General features: G+C 42.5%; 1 protein-coding gene across 1 annotated transcript in view; it reads left to right on the forward strand.

Moving 5' to 3' along the window:
* Positions 1-21,138, forward strand: part of IQCH (IQ motif containing H) — an 88,950-nt gene that overhangs the window by 39,096 nt on the left and 28,716 nt on the right. Inside the window, exons 10-14 of the mRNA XM_088452772.1 lie at positions 4,535-4,601; positions 6,327-6,410; positions 7,210-7,385; positions 11,346-11,618; positions 14,813-15,004. Of these exons, the coding sequence (XP_088308898.1) occupies positions 4,535-4,601; positions 6,327-6,410; positions 7,210-7,385; positions 11,346-11,618; positions 14,813-15,004 (792 nt within the window). The remainder of the gene's footprint in view (positions 1-4,534; positions 4,602-6,326; positions 6,411-7,209; positions 7,386-11,345; positions 11,619-14,812; positions 15,005-21,138) is intronic.

The raw sequence follows: 21,138 nt of genomic DNA on the forward strand, positions 1-21,138 counted from the left end.
ATTATGTCACCTAGATGTGGGAGGGACTGACTTGTAGTGTCATTATGCCACCTGGATGTGGGAGGGACTGACTTGTTGTGCCACTATGTCACCTGGATGTGGGAGGGACTGACTTGTAGTGTCATTATGTCACCTGGATGTGGGAGGGACTGACTTGTTGTGCCACTATGTCACCTGGATGTGGGAGGGACTGACTTGTAGTGTCATTATGTCACATGGATGTAGGAGGGACTGATTCAGAGTGTCACTATGTCACCCGAATGTAGAATGGACTGATTTGTAGTGTCACTATGTCACCTAGATGTGCGAGGGATTGACTTGTAGTGTCATTATGTCACCTAGATGTGGGAGGGACTGACTTGTTGTGCCACTATGTCACCTGGATGTGGGAGGGACTGACTTGTAGTGTCGCTATTTCACCTGGACGTGAGATGGACTGACTTGTAGTGTCACTAGGTCACCCGAATGTAGAATGGACTGATTTGTAGTAGTGTCGCTATGTCACCTAGATGTGCGAGGGACTGACTTGTAGTGTCATTATGTCACCTAGATGTGGGAGGGACTGACTTGTAGTGTCATTATGTCACCTGGATGTGGGAGGGACTGACTTGTTGTGCCACTATGTCACCTGGATGTGGAGGGACTGACTTGTATTGTCATTATGTCACCTGGATGTGGGAGGGACTGACTTGTTGTGACACTATGTCACCCGAATGTAGAATGGACTAATTTGTAGTGTCGCTATGTCACCTAGATGTGCGAGGGACTGACTTGTAGTGTCATTATGTCATCTGGATGTGGGAGGGACTGACTTGTAGTGTCATTATGTCACCTGGATGTGGGAGGGACTGACTTGTAGTGTTATTATGTCACCTAATGTAAATGTGGGAGGGACAGACTTGTTGTGTCACTATGTCACCCGAATGTAGAATGGACTGATTTGTAGTGTCACTATGTCACCTAGATGTGCGAGGGATTGACTTGTAGTGTCATTATGTCACCTAGATGTGGGAGGGACTGACTTGTTGTGCCACTATGTCACCTGGATGTGGGAGGGACTGACTTGTAGTGTCGCTATTTCACCTGGACGTGAGATGGACTGACTTGTAGTGTCACTAGGTCACCCGAATGTAGAATGGACTGATTTGTAGTAGTGTCGCTATGTCACCTAGATGTGCGAGGGACTGACTTGTAGTGTCATTATGTCACCTAGATGTGGGAGGGACTGACTTGTAGTGTCATTATGTCACCTGGATGTGGGAGCGACTGACTTGTTGTGCCACTATGTCACCTGGATGTGGAGGGACTGACTTGTATTGTCATTATGTCACCTGGATGTGGGAGGGACTGACTTGTTGTGACACTATGTCACCCGAATGTAGAATGGACTAATTTGTAGTGTCGCTATGTCACCTAGATGTGCGAGGGACTGACTTGTAGTGTCATTATGTCATCTGGATGTGGGAGGGACTGACTTGTAGTGTCATTATGTCACCTGGATGTGGGAGGGACTGACTTGTAGTGTTATTATGTCACCTAATGTAAATGTGGGAGGGACAGACTTGTTGTGTCACTATGTCACCCGAATGTAGAATGGACTGATTTGTAGTGTCGTTAGGTCACCTAGATGTGCGAGGGACTGACTTGTAGTGTCATTATGTCACCTAGATGTGGGAGGGACTGACTTGTAGTGTCATTATGCCACCTGGATGTGGGAGGGACTGACTTGTTGTGCCACTATGTCACCTGGATGTGGGAGGGACTGACTTGTAGTGTCATTATGTCACCTGGATGTGGGAGGGACTGACTTGTTGTGCCACTATGTCACCTGGATGTGGGAGGGACTGACTTGTAGTGTCATTATGTCACATGGATGTAGGAGGGACTGATTCAGAGTGTCACTATGTCACCCGAATGTAGAATGGACTGATTTGTAGTGTCACTATGTCACCTAGATGTGCGAGGGATTGACTTGTAGTGTCATTATGTCACCTAGATGTGGGAGGGACTGACTTGTTGTGCCACTATGTCACCTGGATGTGGGAGGGACTGACTTGTAGTGTCGCTATTTCACCTGGACGTGAGATGGACTGACTTGTAGTGTCACTAGGTCACCCGAATGTAGAATGGACTGATTTGTAGTAGTGTCGCTATGTCACCTAGATGTGCGAGGGACTGACTTGTAGTGTCATTATGTCACCTAGATGTGGGAGGGACTGACTTGTAGTGTCATTATGTCACCTGGATGTGGGAGGGACTGACTTGTTGTGCCACTATGTCACCTGGATGTGGAGGGACTGACTTGTATTGTCATTATGTCACCTGGATGTGGGAGGGACTGACTTGTTGTGACACTATGTCACCCGAATGTAGAATGGACTAATTTGTAGTGTCGCTATGTCACCTAGATGTGCGAGGGACTGACTTGTAGTGTCATTATGTCATCTGGATGTGGGAGGGACTGACTTGTAGTGTCATTATGTCACCTGGATGTGGGAGGGACTGACTTGTAGTGTTATTATGTCACCTAATGTAAATGTGGGAGGGACAGACTTGTTGTGTCACTATGTCACCCGAATGTAGAATGGACTGATTTGTAGTGTCACTATGTCACCTAGATGTGCGAGGGACTGACTTGTAGTGTCATTATGTCACCTAGATGTGGGAGGGACTGACTTGTTGTGCCACTATGTCACCTGGATGTGGGAGGGACTGACTTGTAGTGTCGCTATGTCACCTGAACGTGAGATGGACAGACTTGTAGTGTAACTATGTCACCCGAATGTAGAATGGACTGATTTATAGTGTCGCTATGTCACCTAGATGTGGGAGGGACTGACTTGTAGTGTCATTATGTCACCTAGATGTGGGAGGGACTGACTTGTAGTGTCATGTCACCTGGATGTGGGAGGGACTGACTTGTTGTGCCACTATGTCACCTGGATGTGGGAGGGACTGACTTGTAGTGTAATTATGTCACCTGGATGTGGGAGGGACTGACTTGTTGTGCCACTATGTCACCTGGATGTGGGAGGGACTGACTTGTAGTGTCGCTATGTCACCTGGACGTGAGATGGACTGACTTGTAGTGTCACTATGTCACCTGGATGTGGGAGGGACTGACTTGTTGTGCCACTATGTCACCTGGATGTGGGAGGGACTGACTTGTAGTGTCATTATGTCACCTGGATGTGGGAGGGACTGACTTGTTGTGCCACTATGTCACCTGGATGTGGGAGGGACTGACTTGTAGTGTCATTATGTCACATGGATGTAGGAGGGACTGATTCAGAGTGTCACTATGTCACCCGAATGTAGAATGGACTGATTTGTAGTGTCACTATGTCACCTAGATGTGCGAGGGATTGACTTGTAGTGTCATTATGTCACCTAGATGTGGGAGGGACTGACTTGTTGTGCCACTATGTCACCTGGATGTGGGAGGGACTGACTTGTAGTGTCGCTATGTCACCTGGACGTGAGATGGACTGACTTGTAGTGTCACTAGGTCACCCGAATGTAGAATGGACTGATTTGTAGTAGTGTCGCTATGTCACCTAGATGTGCGAGGGACTGACTTGTAGTGTCATTATGTCACCTAGATGTGGGAGGGACTGACTTGTAGTGTCATTATGTCACCTGGATGTGGGAGGGACTGACTTGTTGTGCCACTATGTCACCTGGATGTGGAGGGACTGACTTGTAGTGTCATTATGTCACCTGGATGTGGGAGGGACTGACTTGTTGTGCCACTATGTCACCCGAATGTAGAATGGACTAATTTGTAGTGTCGCTATGTCACCTAGATGTGCGAGGGACTGACTTGTAGTGTCATTATGTCATCTGGATGTGGGAGGGACTGACTTGTAGTGTCATTATGTCACCTGGATGTGGGAGGGACTGACTTGTAGTGTTATTATGTCACCTAATGTAAATGTGGGAGGGACAGACTTGTTGTGCCACTATGTCACCTGGATGTGGGAGGGTTTGATTTGTAGTGTCGATGTGTCACCTGGATGTGGGAACAACTAATTTGTAGAGTCTCTATTCTCTGTATTGGTGCAGGGAGAGTGTAATATCACTACTCTAATAGGAGAAACAGATTGTATAACAATTCAGAATCAAATCTCGTCTCACTTATAGGGGGATTAAACACCTCTCTCCTGTCATTGCTCTGTCAAGAAGTATTTAACACGGCCTTTTAATTATTGCGCACCATTTCATTTATATTTGCTTTACCTCCCACCTACCCCCACCCCACACTTTCTGTGTTAATTCATATTCTTTTAATTAAAGCGAGTACGGCCTTAATCTCCCCTCACCAGCCGCATCATGCAGCCTCCTAATTAAATTAATTGGGGAGGGAGGGGTGGAGATGTTTTTAAAGCATATAATTAAATCAATTAATATAATTTAAGCTTGGATTAACCGTACGGCAGGATGAAGGAAGGAGGCTTAAGACCCCCCTCGCCCTCTCAGATAAGTGTGTTCCAGACTGCCTCTCTCACTCATTGCTCTTCCCTTGATTTTTTAGCATCTGGCATCCAACTGGAATCACATCAGGACGTGCAGGAGGAGCATTATCCATATCCCATCATTAGGTAAAGAGCTCTTAGCCTCCAGATCTATCAACCACCTCTATTACCCAGCACATTACGCTTCCCTGATTGAGTTCAGCGCGGGGACCTTCTCTTATTCAGATGGGTCTCTGCAGGAAAATGTTCTCGACATGATGAGAGTGATATTACCAGGCCCGCACTAGAAGCGGCGTTTAATTCGGGGAGTTAAACAAATAAACTCATTATGGGATGTGGGGGATAAGGAGGGAGATGAGCTGCCAAGGGGCCATTGCCTATAATTCGCTTTTCATCTGTGTGAAATGAGTTAAGAAACTTCTGTGTGAGTGTGACTGAACAGAGCTGTGTGACTGCATGTGCTTTGTCTGTCGTCAGTCCATATATAGAAGAATTATTTCACATTTATTTGTATTAGCCTTTTATTGTTCTAATACATCAATTTTGTTGCTGTGTGTTTTATGTTAGTTTTTTTTTTTTCTTTGCTCTTTTCATTTGTGTGTATTTGTGGATGTGCGGGGTTATACGCCTAAACAGCTTGTGTTTGTGATACTGTCTGCACGTGTGATATTCCAAACCTACGTCTAGTGTAACCCCTCGGGTCACGTCTGTATGGTACCCCCTCTATCCATCCTCATGCTCCCATCGCCGACTGGGATACCGCTTGTACACTGTTTTTAATCAAATGTGCAGTCAAAATGATAAGCTACATTGTCGGAAATTATTTAGTTCTAATTACTAGCAGATGGGCTGCTTTATCTGCACCTAGGGCGCGCGAGCAAAAGGAAATGCTGTGTGAACAAGAATAATTAAGAAGTTGAATAGTGTTTTTTGCGCTTAAATAATCTGCAGTTTCATGTTAATTAGCACTAATGTAATTATTTAATTACATTTATGAATTAGAGGAACTTAAAAAGAGGTTTCCTTGCAAAGTGCAGGCAAATAGGTGTGGAGGGTCCCCTAAGGAAAGCGCCCACACTGCTTAGTGGCTCTGAGAGGGAGGGCTGCATTATATGGGAATGCTGTCTGTGCAATGCTTTACTGTATCTGGGTTACAAAACTGGGTGATATCTTTTTCTGAATAGTAATCAAACCCGGATAGCAATATAATAATACTGAACGTTGCTAGTCTCATTTTAATAGAAAGAGGACTCATTTATTAATAGCAGGTATATTTGTATGTAATATGTACTTGTTTAGGAATTGTAACTAAGTACATTGTGCCCAGGGTTGGTATTCACATGAGACAGAGTACCATCTGTGCCGTCTGCTAGATCACAGGTTTACTAAGCCCAACTATATACACATAGATGAGTTAAAATATATACCTAGGGTATGTTCTGCATTAGTTTTCACACATTTACAGAAATTAATCAATTTAAAACCATCTTAAATGCAATTGTTTTTATCAAATGCTTACTACAAACATATCACACAGTGTACAAGGAAACATTTTTCACTCATTTAATTACACCTTTTACATGATTTTGTACATTTCATTGTGTGGAACACTCACTGGCAAAATGGATGTAATTATCCACGAACCGTGTTTGGCGAGGGTTAAAGAGGAGCTACAGATTAAATCAGCATTGTTACCAATAAGGTGAGTTATGTAACAAGCAGCTGGGGGCCCCTGTTGACTCTGTACCTTTATCACATGCCAGGCCTTCCTAGAGGACAGCTTAAATAAAACTGACCCCTTTTGTCCTGTGCACATCACATACAATAGTGCCTTACGCTTGTCTGTTGCAGGCTATACTGATGAACAAAGAGCTGGGACCTCAGACCTGCACATCCAGCAGAACCTGCAGATAGGACGACTATGCGACATAGCAGGTGACTTGCAATTGTTGCGGCCAAGATAGGAGGGGAGGTTTCCCACGTATGGAGAAGAAAGGCTGTTATTTATTTTACTTTAAAATGAGAAATGATCTGTGAAATAGTTTGCTGTGGGCAATTATATGGAGCAATAGGAGTAATTACAGGGCGCAGTTACAGAAAGCAGTGAGTAGACAGAGATATGGATTGTGTATATAGCATCAGAAGGAGATAGAGCGAGAAGGTATTGTAATTGAGCAAGAGAAAGCGTTATAGACAGTTAGATGTCTATAGAAAAATAGGAAACTTTGTGGCTATATGGAAAAATAAGCAAAAGTGAACCATAGTACTTCCGCCCTATAATTTCCACCCAATGTGCACAGAAGTAGAGTGATAGGACAAACAATCAATCACACATAAGCGACTATATATAATGACAAAATAACATTTTTTTTAAATATGCACTGGAATATATCTGTTCACAGTTTTGCCCATTCTCAGTAACTTATTAAATAATGAGGTGTAAATAAAATAAAAGTATTGTGCTACGGTGCCTGTAATAAATGCAGGACCTGGGCACTTCTAGTAAGAGCTTCTTACGGATCTCTACATAAGGCAAAATGAGCTTCCACACACAGTGCTCATACTAGAAGGCGAGCTCTGTAATCTACGCAAACATCAACGCATTTTATGCACATTATTAAAGGACAACTGTAGATAATAGTTCTATAAACCGAAACACACTCAGTGTAGAATGTATAAATCCTATATGACTCTTGGTGCCCTGTGTACTAATTTGCAAACTCCTCTCCTGCAGACCCCAACGTGGACGTCATCTATGTGTCCCCTGTGAAGCTGGATGAGGAGACAGAGCAGTATTACCGCAAGCTCTTGGGTCTGCATGCAGCGGTGTTATCTGGAAACCCCCAGGATGCAACCGAGCTGCTTGAGCGATTTACCATTCTCACCCCTGAGGCTGTGGACAGATTCCCTGTAAAGTTCAGCTAGCAAGGAACCTCATATAAAAGACAAATCACAGGCTTGGGATTGTCACTTTGCTTATTTGTATTTTTTATAGAGCCACAAGGTAGCCAACAAATACACTGTCTGGGTAATATGGGGAATAATCAAGTAGCAGATTATAGGAACATGGTCTGTGTATACACAGGAGTGTTTGCTGCCACGCCAACACATGGCTCCTCATACAGGGATATTACATGCAGTCTGGCCCCTTGCAGAAGCCCTTTCTGTCTCTTTATATCACCAATTGATTTTCTCTCAGCATAACTGCCTCAATATGAGCCAGGAGGGTGGCACGGGATGAGTTAGCGTTATACAAAAGGCTGGCAGCTTCCTCTCCGAGTGACAGAAGGATAATTCTGCGTGGATCAAATAAATACAGATGTGTAGTAATTAGTTCTATTCCCAGTGAGGCCATTTCTGAGGCACTAAAGATGTGAGCGATTATAGTATCACCTCAACAGCTTTTATCAATTTAAACAGCTCAACTACGGCAGAGGTCATAACCCAGCCACATATTAATCATGGTATTTTTTTGTTGGCTATGCAGAATGATGAACTAGCTTGTGATGATAGAGCAATTTATACTGGAAATTATAGATTTATTTTTTTCATGTTTTTACGATGATTTTTTTTTTGTGCTGCTAAGAACATACATATACGTAGGGCAACTAAAATGAATACAATTTTTTCTATTTATACCTTTTTATTCTATACAAAAAATTTTACAATTTTATTTAAAAAAAAAACAAAACATTTTTCAGTAGCTGTTTGCTCATTTTTAAACCTTCCCCCTAATAATTAGTTTTTTTTTTTATTTAATGGTTAACAATATTATGTAACATACATTTGCGTTCTGATTTTTTTAATGTATTTGTAGAGCTTTTGTTGCCTTACCAAATAATTTTCGTTTTATTTGCAAAAAAAAAAGAAAAAAATTCAAAAACAAATCTACATTCCACACAGGATCACATTGTGTGCATTCCCCCAAACACTATTTATCTGGTATGTGAGTACAGCACCCTGCTCACAGAAATATCACAGCGTAAAACGTACAGGTCTGCTGGAGAACTGGTTGTGGCTGGTGCCCACTAGTGGTGAACATGTGTGCAGCTGCTTCACTCTGATTTGATGGCACAAATAGGGTTTGTCAGGAATTGAAGCTGTGTTGTCCTTTTACATAGATACAGTAATGCTCACCCAGGTGGCTGCTTTTTCCTATTTTCTCCAGTCTGAATGGAGCGCCAGCAGGAGTCAGGCAATGGAGATCTTTGAACCACATGCTCCTATGAATGTACGACATGTCCTGCAGCATGGAAAAAATAAATGAAAATAATGCATGCACCAATTTTTTGTCACTGTCACATCTAACATAGCTGTCAGTGTAAACAACACATGCATACCATAATGGAAATCGGTGGTTCTGCACCTAAAGCATTTCACCAGAGCTTTGTTTACATTCCTATTCCTTACTTTAAGTGCGCAAAATCAGTTTTGAAGAGACCGATACTGGGCCTAATTTAGAGTCAGACCCAGCTGCTTCTTTTGCTCCAGTCGCATTTGTGTCTATATGCTATTGCCACTACAATCCTTTCTCAGCTGTAATTCCGAGTCCGAATGTGCAAGTACTGAGACACCCACTGTCAGTGTTCATAGACGATGAAATACCACTTGGCAGGTCTTTATACGCCAGCATCAGGTGCACCATCGAAACTTGCACAAGCCCTATAGCAGGTGCAGTTTCTTCCTCTTGAGTATTGCCTCCTATGTGAGCGGTTCACCGTCTTTGTACTCAACCACTTCCAGCGAGATTCCTGCGACACTCCCAATAAATGCAACATCTCTGTTTAGCCACGCCCTTGTCACCTCTCCATCATCGTCCCGGAAAGCCCCTTACGTTTCTGATATTGTGCATTTAAATTTGTGCTGTGACTCTGTAGGAACAAAATCAGAATGCATGCTCACTGTGTTTTATCACACCAGGTTACAAGTCACCTTTGTTAGCTATAATTTAATAAAACCAGTAATGACAGTATAAGGAAATACATTATCACAGATGTGTCCACATGTACCTGTCCTCCAATTGCGGCAAATGTAGCCCCATTGGTACGCCACAGATTTTGCCATTTAGCCGCGCCATGATTCTTAATCTGCTACTTTATACCAATTCTGTTGCAATGAAAATACTAATCCTATATCCAAAGTACACTATTAGCTACTTAGTACACTACAGTATTAGTGCATTAAGACGCAGGGAAAAGGCAAAAGACAGAGGTCCGTTTTGCTTAATCTGCTACTTTATATCAATTCCTTTTACAACAAAAAATACTAACCCTTAATCCAGTGGTTCCCAAACTTTTTTGACTCACGGCGCCCTAGAGTATCAGAATTTTTTCCGCGGCACCCCTGAGCCAAAAGTTTCTTATTGAGAAATTCAGAAAAAATAAAATGAAGTAAATTGTGCTTATCTGTTACCCTGAGGTTTTGTTATGTGGTGGTTGACAGGGCTGCACTTCTTTTTGTCCACACATTCTTTGATTGGCAGCCATTAGCACTGGTTTTGCCTATCACAGTGAATAAAATTAATTTTATTTGGTACTGGACCACCAACCCAAGGCACCCGTGCAAGTGCCCTGAGGCACCCCAGGGTGCCACGGCACACAGTTTGGGAACCACTGCCTTAATGCACTATTAGCTACTTAGTACACTGTTGGCTACTTAGTACACTATTAGCTACTTAGTACACTGTTGGCTACTTAGTACACTGTTGGCTACTTAGTACACTATTAGCTACTTAGTACACTGTTGGCTACTTAGTACTCTATTAGCTACTTAGTACACTGTTGGCTACTTAGTACACTATTAGCTACTTAGTACACTGTTGGCTACTTAGTACACTGTTGGCTACTTAGTACACTATTAGCTACTTAGTACACTGTTGGCTACTTAGTACACTGTTGGCTACTTAGTACACTATTAGCTACTTAGTACACTGTTGGCTACTTAGTACACTAGCTACTTAGTACACTGTTGGCTACTTAGTACACTGTTGGCTACTTAGTACACTATTAGCTACTTAGTACACTGTGCGCCACAGGCTGCTGTTGAGCGATCCAGAAATCTCTATGGTGAAAAAATGTAGGCTACAAAGGCTAACGCAATGGCGTCAGCTACCGATACTGATCTCTGAAAAGGGAAGATTTTCGACACTTGTCCAAATTGTCCATTTTCAGTCCCCAGGGAAAGCTTTGGGGGCGGCTTATGTGTCCGAAGATAGAGGAACCGTCGCTACATGTATGTTAAAAAGCCCTGATACTTTATAATGCGTCAAGCCTCTAAATGTCAGCTTTCAGACCATTGGCCACGATTACTACAGTAATAAAAAGGCCCCCGCATCTATATTCACATATTTGTAGTCAGAGCCGTGACTAGACTATTGGTTCCCTGTGCCAGAGAGAGCATTGGCGGCGCCCCCTCCCCCCCATTTTTTAAATAGGGACATAAGATAGTGCACCTGAAAAAGAGCCATGGCCTCATGGGAAAAGGCCAGGGAAGAGATAGGGGAAGAGTTGTGATGCTGGGGATAAAAGAAGAGGAAGCTACAAGTGAGAATGATACTAAACAGGAAAATTGACAGGCCCAAACAGCGCCCCCTTCCCTGCGGAAACCATGGCATTGGTTACACTACCCTAGTTACGGCCCTGTTTGTAGTCTTACACCTACTATTACAATCCCTGTATGAGTTTGCAAAGTAAAACAATACCCATGGTGTAGTGACAAAATCAAGGTGGAAGTGTCCTTGGCGTAGTTATGGTAGGTTTCTCATTGCTACAAGGTAGACAAGAGTCCTGGCAGTCGTGTCTATGATTTTGCACAAACATGGCACTTTATCATGTTGAAAAATGTTCTAATATCCTAACTTCTCCTTTATAGAACCACCACATGTGCCTGTCCACCTTGCTCAAATACAGTCCGAAGGCCTTGCAGCGTATAAGGAACTTGACACAAGGACGCGAGACCTATATTGTTGGACGAGTTCCACACGTGGATGATCTAGCTGTGGCAGATGTGCTCGGGGTCCCTGTTCTTGGCACCGAGCCAAAGGTGGCACATCTCTACAGCACCAAATCTGGGAGCAAGCGCATCTTTGCCAGTGCCGGTGTCCCCACTCCGCCAGGAGAATATGATATTTATAACCAGGAACAGGTTAGAAGCCTTACCAGTGTTTCGTGATACAATGAAATGGTCATTTGTGCATCAAATGGAAGAATAATTGTAGCTGATGCACAAGGCATCAGCCATCTGCCATATTGTGCCTCTTGTATAAGTGATTTTAGTAGTTCTAAGTGTATTGATAAACTGCAATTCATAAATGTTGGTTCAGCCTGCAAAAGAGGTATAGAGACGGGAGGCAATCGGGAAGCCGACTGCCTAAATACCGGCAGCTGGCTTCCCGACTGTCTTATCCCGGCAAGGGTGAAATGCCGGGCGTCTAGGGAGACCGGCGCCCGGCATCACGATCGTAGTGATGCCGGGTGCCGCGAGCGGACAGCCGCTGGGGGGGAGGGTTAGGTTTAGGGCTCCCGGGGGGGACTTAGGGTTAGGCACCCCCCTGGGAGGGTTAGGGTTAGGCTAGAGGGAGGGTTAGGGTTAGGCACCCCCTGGGGGGACGTAGGGTTAGGCACCCCCCGGGGGACTTAGGTTTAGGCAGCGGGGAAGGGGGTGGTTAGGGTTAGGCACTTAGAGGGGGGATTAGGGTTAGGCACTTGGGGGGAAGTTAGGGTTAGGCACCCCTAAGGAGGGTTAGGGGGGTTAGGTTAGTGGATACTTACCTATCCACGATCGGGATTTCCAGCGCTGTCGGGCTTCCGCTGCGTCGCACTCAGCTTCTGTCGGGTTGCCGCTGACGGGAATCGAACCGCCGGCCATGCGGCCGACGGTATTTCATACCAATTCCATAGAGACGATGAGTATACTTCACTGGGAATACACAACTAAAATACAAGAAACATGTAAAAGTTTTAAGACACACATGTAATTTGAAATGAGATTATGATAAAACTAAACATTCGTGTTCTCCTGATTTCCTGCTCCCCCGAAATATAAAAGTCATTTTGTGAGATGTTTATACACATTAATGATCAAAGCAAAATAAACAAATATCCTCGCTACCTAACAAGGCTACTTACATATACAAATGTTGTCATGGCTGAAGGTTTCACAACATTATTCCATATTTGATCAACCTATTTTTTGGTTATAGATCACTATGTTAAAGGGAACATAGTGATCCATCTCCTTACAGTAAGGTTAATGTATCCATTGTGCCATATTTCATTGCCATGTGCTGGGGCAGTGGGATTCTTACAGTTAACAAAACAAAGCTAGTGTTAGGGGGAGACATAACTAAAAAAAACAATTGTTCATATCTCATTATGAAAACTATTAATAATTGCATATACAAATTGACTTTCAGTGGTCTTTTCAGCATTTTAATAGACTTTTCCCAGTTTATTAACTGTTTAAACCCCATGAAAATCATCCCAGCTCCACTCTTAAAGGCGATGAAATAGTTATTTTTTGTCATAAATTCTATGATTAGAACATAATCTGCCTCAGAAAGTAGCCTAATACATGTCTAAACACATCCAAATTATATGCTTACAAATGGTGCTAAGTGATGTCATTGCATATCAGTGATTAGCAAGAGGTAACGTCTTTAATCATTTCCTGGAACGCACAATACAGAGAAACTAACAAAAAATGACACTTTCATATAAGACGCACAAAGGTAAAGTGCTACTGCTGTTTTGTTCAAAGAGAAACTGTGATGAAGTGTCAAAGAACAAAAGAAACATCTAACATGTCATAGGCCGCACTTAAAATGGTATTAATAATACTCAACATGACAAAGCGTAGGGTTTTATTTATACACTGAAATCACTGCTCAATCCCATTGTGTATGGAAGGTATCAACCAGTCTGTCCAAAGCATTCCTGTTACATAGAAGACTCAAGCAAGTACTCATACTTTAAATTGACCCAGCGTATTTTAAGATAAGGCTGCATATTCCAGTGATTGCAAATGTCAAAAAACATATCTACATATATATTCAATACAGGTTATATAATTCTAACAAATACAGAGAAACACTATCCAATTTTTGTTTATATAATACTGAAATAATTAACGTTGTTTTAGTCATTCCTGCACTTTAGCTCTAATTAAGCATTTAATCCATATTTATCCACATTTCATTTTGATTTTAACATTTTAATCCAGGAAAGGAAGGTGTTGGGCTCCTCATCTGTTAACAGAAGTATACATTACTACCTGGGATTGTATGCTTTAGTCGTTGCTTGGAAAAGAGTATCAGAGAGTGCACCAAATGGACAGAATAGTGTATGTTGTTCTCTGCACCATGCTTATTATTTGTGCACTCACATGTTGTTCTGTAATAGTATTGTGAGGCAACAATTTAATATGAGGACCTGAATAATAAGGACTCTGACCTGCTTGCAGCCATTGAAGATCTGACTTTAAATAAACCGCTCTCAATCAGTTTCATACCACCCAACACATCTACCTATTTTGCCTAGTCCTCTTCCCAGCCATGTTTTTACCTGCATGCTACATAATTATATTATGTTACTGTGGGGGAGGGGTTGCTTTTTCACTATATATTAGTAAACATATAATTTGCACAAACCGGTACAAAATATTGGTGATTTAGGGGCATATGTATCCAAGCTTGTTGTGAGTTAACATTGTGAGATATATATCACCAACTAATCAGCTTCTAACTTACATTTTTCAGGCTGTGTTTAAGAAATGATAGTTTGGAGCTGATTGGTTGGTGATATATATTTCACAATTTTATCTCACATCAAGCTTTGATACATATGCCCCTAATCCTTTCAGTATAATGCTCTGCGCCTTCTGAGTACTTGTGCAGAAAAAAGACAACAAAATTGGTTTGAGTGAGGCCCGTGGTGATACAGTCAGGGAGATTCATGTACGATTGACAAGCTCCCAATAATATAACCCTGCTCTGGCAAAGTATTCACATGGAGACTGCACTGTGATGTTCAATAGCCGCATGGAAGCAGGCCAAATATTATAAACAAATAATGTTATTTATCATACTACAGAGTCTTTGGAAGTTTTTGGAGATTTCCACGGCTTCAAAATAGACTTTGGAAGTCTGGATTCTCCCAGAATAGGTGTGATTTACTCAGATAAACCTCTAACCCTTTACATACCATTTATATAAATCTGTCTTTATCACAATCAGCTAAATTTCATTTAATGTGAACGAAGTGTCTTCATGTTTTCATCTGTGTTCCATGTATGTTGCTGTGTATCACATTTACATGCCTGTATCTTTATCACGTTCACAGTTCTACAAATCTCTGGTCCAACTTATAGCAGATAACATGCTGGTGACCCGCTGGCTATTTAAAGTGGACAATGAATTTGGCAGCAACGGGACAGCTTTCTGTGACATTGCAGCACATCTTCCATGTTACGCTTGGGCCCTCAGAGAGCGGCAGAGATACAGCCCGGACACCTGGAGGCAGAAATGGGCACAGGTGAGGGTCAGAATGCAGGTAACGTTACACAGGCTCATCACAGATGGGGTTAACAGACCTGCATTGTCAGTAACAGCAGCTTCAAAGCCTCAGGACCCCGCACACCGGCAATGCGTTAATGTCCTGTTATTCCCCGACCTGTTCCTTAATGAGGACAATGTAAGAGTGTCGTCGGCAGCGGCACAGCCGGTGAACACTGGCAGGTTATTAAAACATTACACCATCTTGATGAAAGACTTTCCTGCAGGCTAAGAACGACAGAACAAGACTCCATTCCACTGCGATGATTAGAAATGAGTGCATGTCTCTGAGCGCTAAATTATGTTAATAGTTACAAATTGAGGTATTTGCATAACAGTTTATGATACATAATGACAAGTCCCCCTTTCTCTGTGTGTGTCACATCACTGAGACCTGTGTCTACCTTAGAAGGATGAAGTAGATTGATGTTTGAAACACTGCTATTGTTATCTCAGTCTGGCTGTGCTACTAATCCCTCTTACTGACCCGGTGTTCCCCAGCGCTGGCCTGTGCCCCCATATACTTACCGACCTGGTGTTCCCCAGCGCTGGCCAGTGCCCCCATATACTTACTGACCCGGTGTTCCCCAGCGCTGGCCAGTGCCCCCATATACTTACTGACCCGGTGTTCCCCAGCGCTGGCCAGTGCCCCCATATACTTACTGACCCGGTGTTCCCCAGTGCTGGCCAGTGCCCCTATATACTTACTGACCCGGTGTTCCCCAGTGCTGGCCAGTGCCCCCATATACTTACTGATCCGGTGTTCCCCATCGCTGGGCAGTGCCCCCATATACTTAATGACCCGGTGTTCCCCAGCACTGGCCAGTGCCCCTATATGCTTAGATAAGCAATTTTTTTTTTAATTAAGTTCATTTTCCAAAGAGTATTTAGACAATTTATGTCTCCTTCTTTTGAATTTGTGATTACTTACTTTATAGCCACCATGTTTATATATTTTCAAATCATATTTTATGGATTATTTGTAATGGACTTCTGGATAGTTATTTTGAGAACAGTATATTGCTAACTAAGGGCCTGATTCACTATGGATCACTATGGTGATCGCAGCTGCAATACGCACGCATGTCTGCTGCAAAAATATGCTAATGACTGCAATCAGAAAGCTAGTATAGAGACGCCCGAAACCAGCATAGAGCCACCCACTACCGCTTTCACATATCCGTAATACCTTGCAGTCCTGTGTATACATCGGTAACATCGGCTCCTCATGTACAATTACAGCAGGTCTGACCGTACTCAGAAATTGCAAGCCTCGTCGCACGCAATGAGTAACGAAGCTGTGTACGTCGCAGTGGCTAATTTATGCACGGACAGGCACATCTGCGTTTCTCTGAACACTCCCCTGTCACCAACCCCAAACGTTGACCTAACGTCAACCACTCTGGGATAGCTTTGTATCTGTGTAGACGATAACAGGGCGATCGCAATGCTAACCCACGCATGCGCAGTACGCATCGATGACCGATCTGCGTACGCGTTCCACGATGAATCAGGCCCTAAGTGCAATGCGCAGTAACCACTAGCAACCAATCAGCAATTAGCTGTGATAAGTTTAATGCATGTTAAACAATTAAAGCAAATATAATTGGTTGCTATGAGCTGCTGCAAATTTTCACGTTGTTAAAAAAAAGATATATAATAAGTTAATAACATATTGTTTTATAACAATGCATGAAAAGTATTTAAGCATATCAGAGCGTCAAAAACCTGATGTACAGCATCTAAAAGGAGGTATTGTTATGATTTAATCCTCAAAATAAAAATTATTTTAACAATTGTCCTATAAGAACATTGAGATCAGCTTATAAGAACTTTGTCATATTTGAGTTGCTAATATAACAGACATCATCTGATGCAGAAGAAGCAACTCCAGCTCCATGCATAGCAGCCTCCGGGGTCTCAATAGCTGTGAGCTATGGTCATTGGTGGCAATGGCCGGTCTGCTTTGGCTGCAGCTTAGTAGCACATATTCATTAGTGTCATGTGATGCAATAAGGAGGTGTTCATTCAGAGGCCCAATCTGCAGAGCTCGGAGTGAACACTAGGGGCTGAATAGGACAGTCACACTTTGGCCATGTATGCAGATTCCAACTACCCTATCCCTGGTACCTTCTCCTATTGGATGAAAGGTGCATGAAAAGATGGAGGATGTGGTGTAAGTATGGTGCAGAAAAAAAGAAATAGAGTAAAATATTGGGGTCTGTTAGTACAAAAGCATTTGCTGGTGAAGATGGTGGCATCTCCCAAGTGTGGTATATTTTGCCTGTTGGGAGTAGCTGGGTGAATCAGGAAAATTCATCATAACTAGTGTTTCTTTCCTTACACCTATATGCTAAAACAACTTTTAGTTTTGCAGAGCAAGATATTTAAATGAGATTGAAGGGTGGTGATGCACCTATATGGGGCTTTCCCTGATGAGTGGGCATTTTACTCCGAGCAAATTAGCTTTTTTTTCCCCAATCTTCTTCAGATTTGGCGGGAAAGTCTATACTTTCTACGGGACGCACCTTGTACCTTCCATGGGCTCTTTATATGAAATTGCATCCTAGGCGCATTTCTACCAATATAGCAAAAGCATTCAATTATATGATGGAGATGAGGATCAGAGTAGGGAGTATGATTCTGGAGCAAAATGGAGACTGAAACAAAACAGTAGAGCTCAGTGCTAACTAGTTCCTTAGAAAAATATTTTATATGGGTTTATAGGCTAGGGTCAGTTCACTTGTGGCGATGCCAGTGGTGTGCCAGTCCAGAACGGCTCATCATGTCCTTCTACATCACCACTTTTGTTTACACTCCATAAGGGCATGCAGGAAAATCAATGATGTAGAAGGTACCATAATCTGCAAATATGTGCGCAGTCGTGCGATAACAGTGATGTACAAAGGCCCATCGACCCTAGTTGAATTGACCCAGATGTTCTATGCACGATAGTTAAGTGGGGTGCTGCTTTTACCTAGAACCCCACAGAACCATGGGCGACCTCTGATAACAATGGCCTATTAGACATTTCATGTCACTCAGAAGGGATGTAGTAAATGTGACGGGATTTGACTGTTGGGATTCTGCACTTGGTATTCTGACTATCGGCATCCTGACCATCTGGATCCCCTACAAAACACAATCCGTTATTCCAGAAATCGCATCAATGTCCTATTTTGGACCCACTATACTTCTATTTTGGGAGCTTGATGCCTTTAGAGCTCTGATATAGAGAATAATACTAATATATATATATATATATATATATATATATATAAGTCCAATGCATACCAATCGGGCTTTGGGTTAGAATATCGGGTTAGAAAATTAGTAAATTCCACCTATGTAAGAAAGTTAGAGATGCATTGCCGGTAGGGCAACTAGCCGATGAACCCACAGGCCATCACAACATGGCCCTCCACAGTCTGATTGGATTTCCTGCCACAAAACACAATTATTTTGGATGGGTTGGAGGGACACTGTGGACCAAATAAAGTACTTGTGGCTTCCTATTGGTCAACATGACAATGCCCTCCTAGGGTGTACATGCTGTGCTGACATTTATATCATTGTGCCTAGAGTCTGAATCCCTCTGCATTTCCACTGCTTAAACATTAGGGTTGCTGTTGCTTGTGTGATGTTTAAGCATATTCTCCCTGATTTGTTCCACCAGTTTACACTGTGCAATATCTGCCTGTAGTGTTGTTTTGTGACTGATAAATCCCATGATCCCGTGCAACCTACCTCCTGGCTTCAACACCTCGCATGCTGCCCACCCCTCTCTCTCATTTCATGTGGGCAGGCATGAAAGGGTTAAGTAATCTCTATCACTGTGGGGTTTTGGCTGCATTCCCCATATCTAGGGCAGTCATCAGACTCCTGCTGTTCACAGTGTTCTGCTGACAAATGACGAGTGTGAATTCCTTATGGCATCCCCAGTTTGCAGTAAAATGAGATCAGACTCAGACAGACCCTCATGCTCCCCATAAGCCAAAGTGGCAGATCAAGGAAGTTGGGGCGACAGCATGACCTGCTGTAACCTCTCTGTTGGTAAATAGGTCTACGGTGTACAGCTGTCTATCTATTACATGACTGACAGTAGAGCATGACAGAATATCAAAATGGTTAACATCCATTTTCTATAATTCAGTGTTATTCTTTGGTTGAGGTTTACTGTAATGTATCGACAAGTATACAGAATATTGGTGAGTTTATAATTGTCAGGTAATGAAGCTGGACCAGCTCCTGAATGTTCCCCTTTGAATTTAACTATTTGTAAATGAAAGAGATAATACTTAATGCACAACGGTGCTTTCTTAGTAGTCCAATTTTTAACACTTTAAATCCAAACCATTCAGATGACGCTAACACTACTGCACAGGCATGTGAAATTACTATATTGTAGTATATAATAATAACAGCAATAAAATATTATAGGCAATAAAAAATAAAATGTAAATCAATAAAAATAATGATATAAATGGGAGTCTGCCAGGGCTATTTGAATTTACTGAAACTGCCCATTGGCAGAGACCCCTGAAACTAAATACATGTCATAATATGCAGTGTGATCAGTACACAGTACAAAGTAACATAATGTAACATATAAAAACAAGCATGACTAAAGAGTAAAAGACAAAAGATGTATACTTGCTCTCTGTAATCTGCTGGGATGTGGAGACTGTTAATAATATCATGAAAAATGATATAGCAATAAACAAAGTGATATAATAACACACGGGGCAATTTAATAAACAGCAATATAATATCATGTAGAGCAATGTGTCTGTCGGCCCCCCAGGTATCAATCTCACGTTCTACGCGCGCTATTGATTTAATTCTCTTGTATCCCTCCGTGTTAATTTTTCATATGCTTACAAAACAACCCTTTGATTTTCTGTCACTCGTTAATTACACTGTTTCGCCATTAAATAGGAGGCTTTGTGTAAACTAATTACTAGGTAATCATCGTCGACCACGGACGCGCTGCTTGTACCTTTTTATTCCATTCTACAAAAACGCTTCACCGTCTGCGCTCGAGCCCCCTCTCCGCTCGCAGTCATTAGCTCCTACTAATTCACAGCGTTACTGCCGAAGAGAGGGGGACTTGTAATTGTGGCCATATCAGTACTGTTAATTACCGAAGTAGAACATTGAAATGATGCCAAGGACCATTGTTAGAAGCAAATAAAAAAAAAAAATCACACACACACCAACAACAACAAAAAAAAAAGTGTTTGAATGTTATTTTCACCATCTGGGGAGTAGAATAGAGGAAAACAGCAAGAAAACAGCAGTGACAAAATATCATAGCTGCAGCTCCAGGCCTCATAGGCCAGATGGAGGAAAGAGATTCTACAACATCAATTGGATGCGGAGGGCCAGGTTCCAGCAGCCGAGCTGTGACAAGTGTAGGGGAGGAAGAGAGACATGCAATGTGTTCTTATAGGGCCGGTATTAACTCATTTTGTGCCAGACGAGGTTGTGCAATAGGGAACTGGGTTTCAGCATTCTAGTAAGGTAGAATTGTTTTGAGTCTGCCTGCTTATTTGTTATCTATCCATGCATTATCAGGTGCAGTACAGTATAAGTACAGACCTCTATTAAGATGGAGGTGGTGAACATGTTGTGCTAGATTCTGAGTCAGAAGCAAAGTGGCGCATTTGTATTTTCTCGCATTGCGCATGCTCATGTGGCAGAACGAGACGTTATTACGCAGCTCTGCAGGCTATTCAGGGTATCATGGAAGTCATCAGGGTCTCCACTTGCGGCTAAATGTATGTAAAGAAGCAGTATCCGCACTTAACACACGTTTTCCGTGGGTGTGCAGACGGAATTGTCCCCTCTTCATAGTTAAACTTAAACAGAGATTCAGGATTTCATACAGATCTCTAACACCCAGAATAGGACTGGTGCAAAACTACGCTGATATTGATGATGGCTGCTCTTACTAGCGGATGTATAGGGGAGATGCAGCATCATAGCTATGGCTGAGTATAGGTGGAAATATACAGCTTTTTTCAAGCAACTATGAATTCCTAATAATCTCTATACCCAAATTGTCGCTATTTAGCGTTGTAAGTCGCACAAGAAATAATTGCTTTCCAGACT

This window comes from Taudactylus pleione, unplaced genomic scaffold, assembly GCF_031769625.1.
Source record: "Taudactylus pleione unplaced genomic scaffold, aTauple2 ptg000556l, whole genome shotgun sequence".
Lineage (NCBI taxonomy): Eukaryota > Metazoa > Chordata > Amphibia > Anura > Myobatrachidae > Taudactylus > Taudactylus pleione.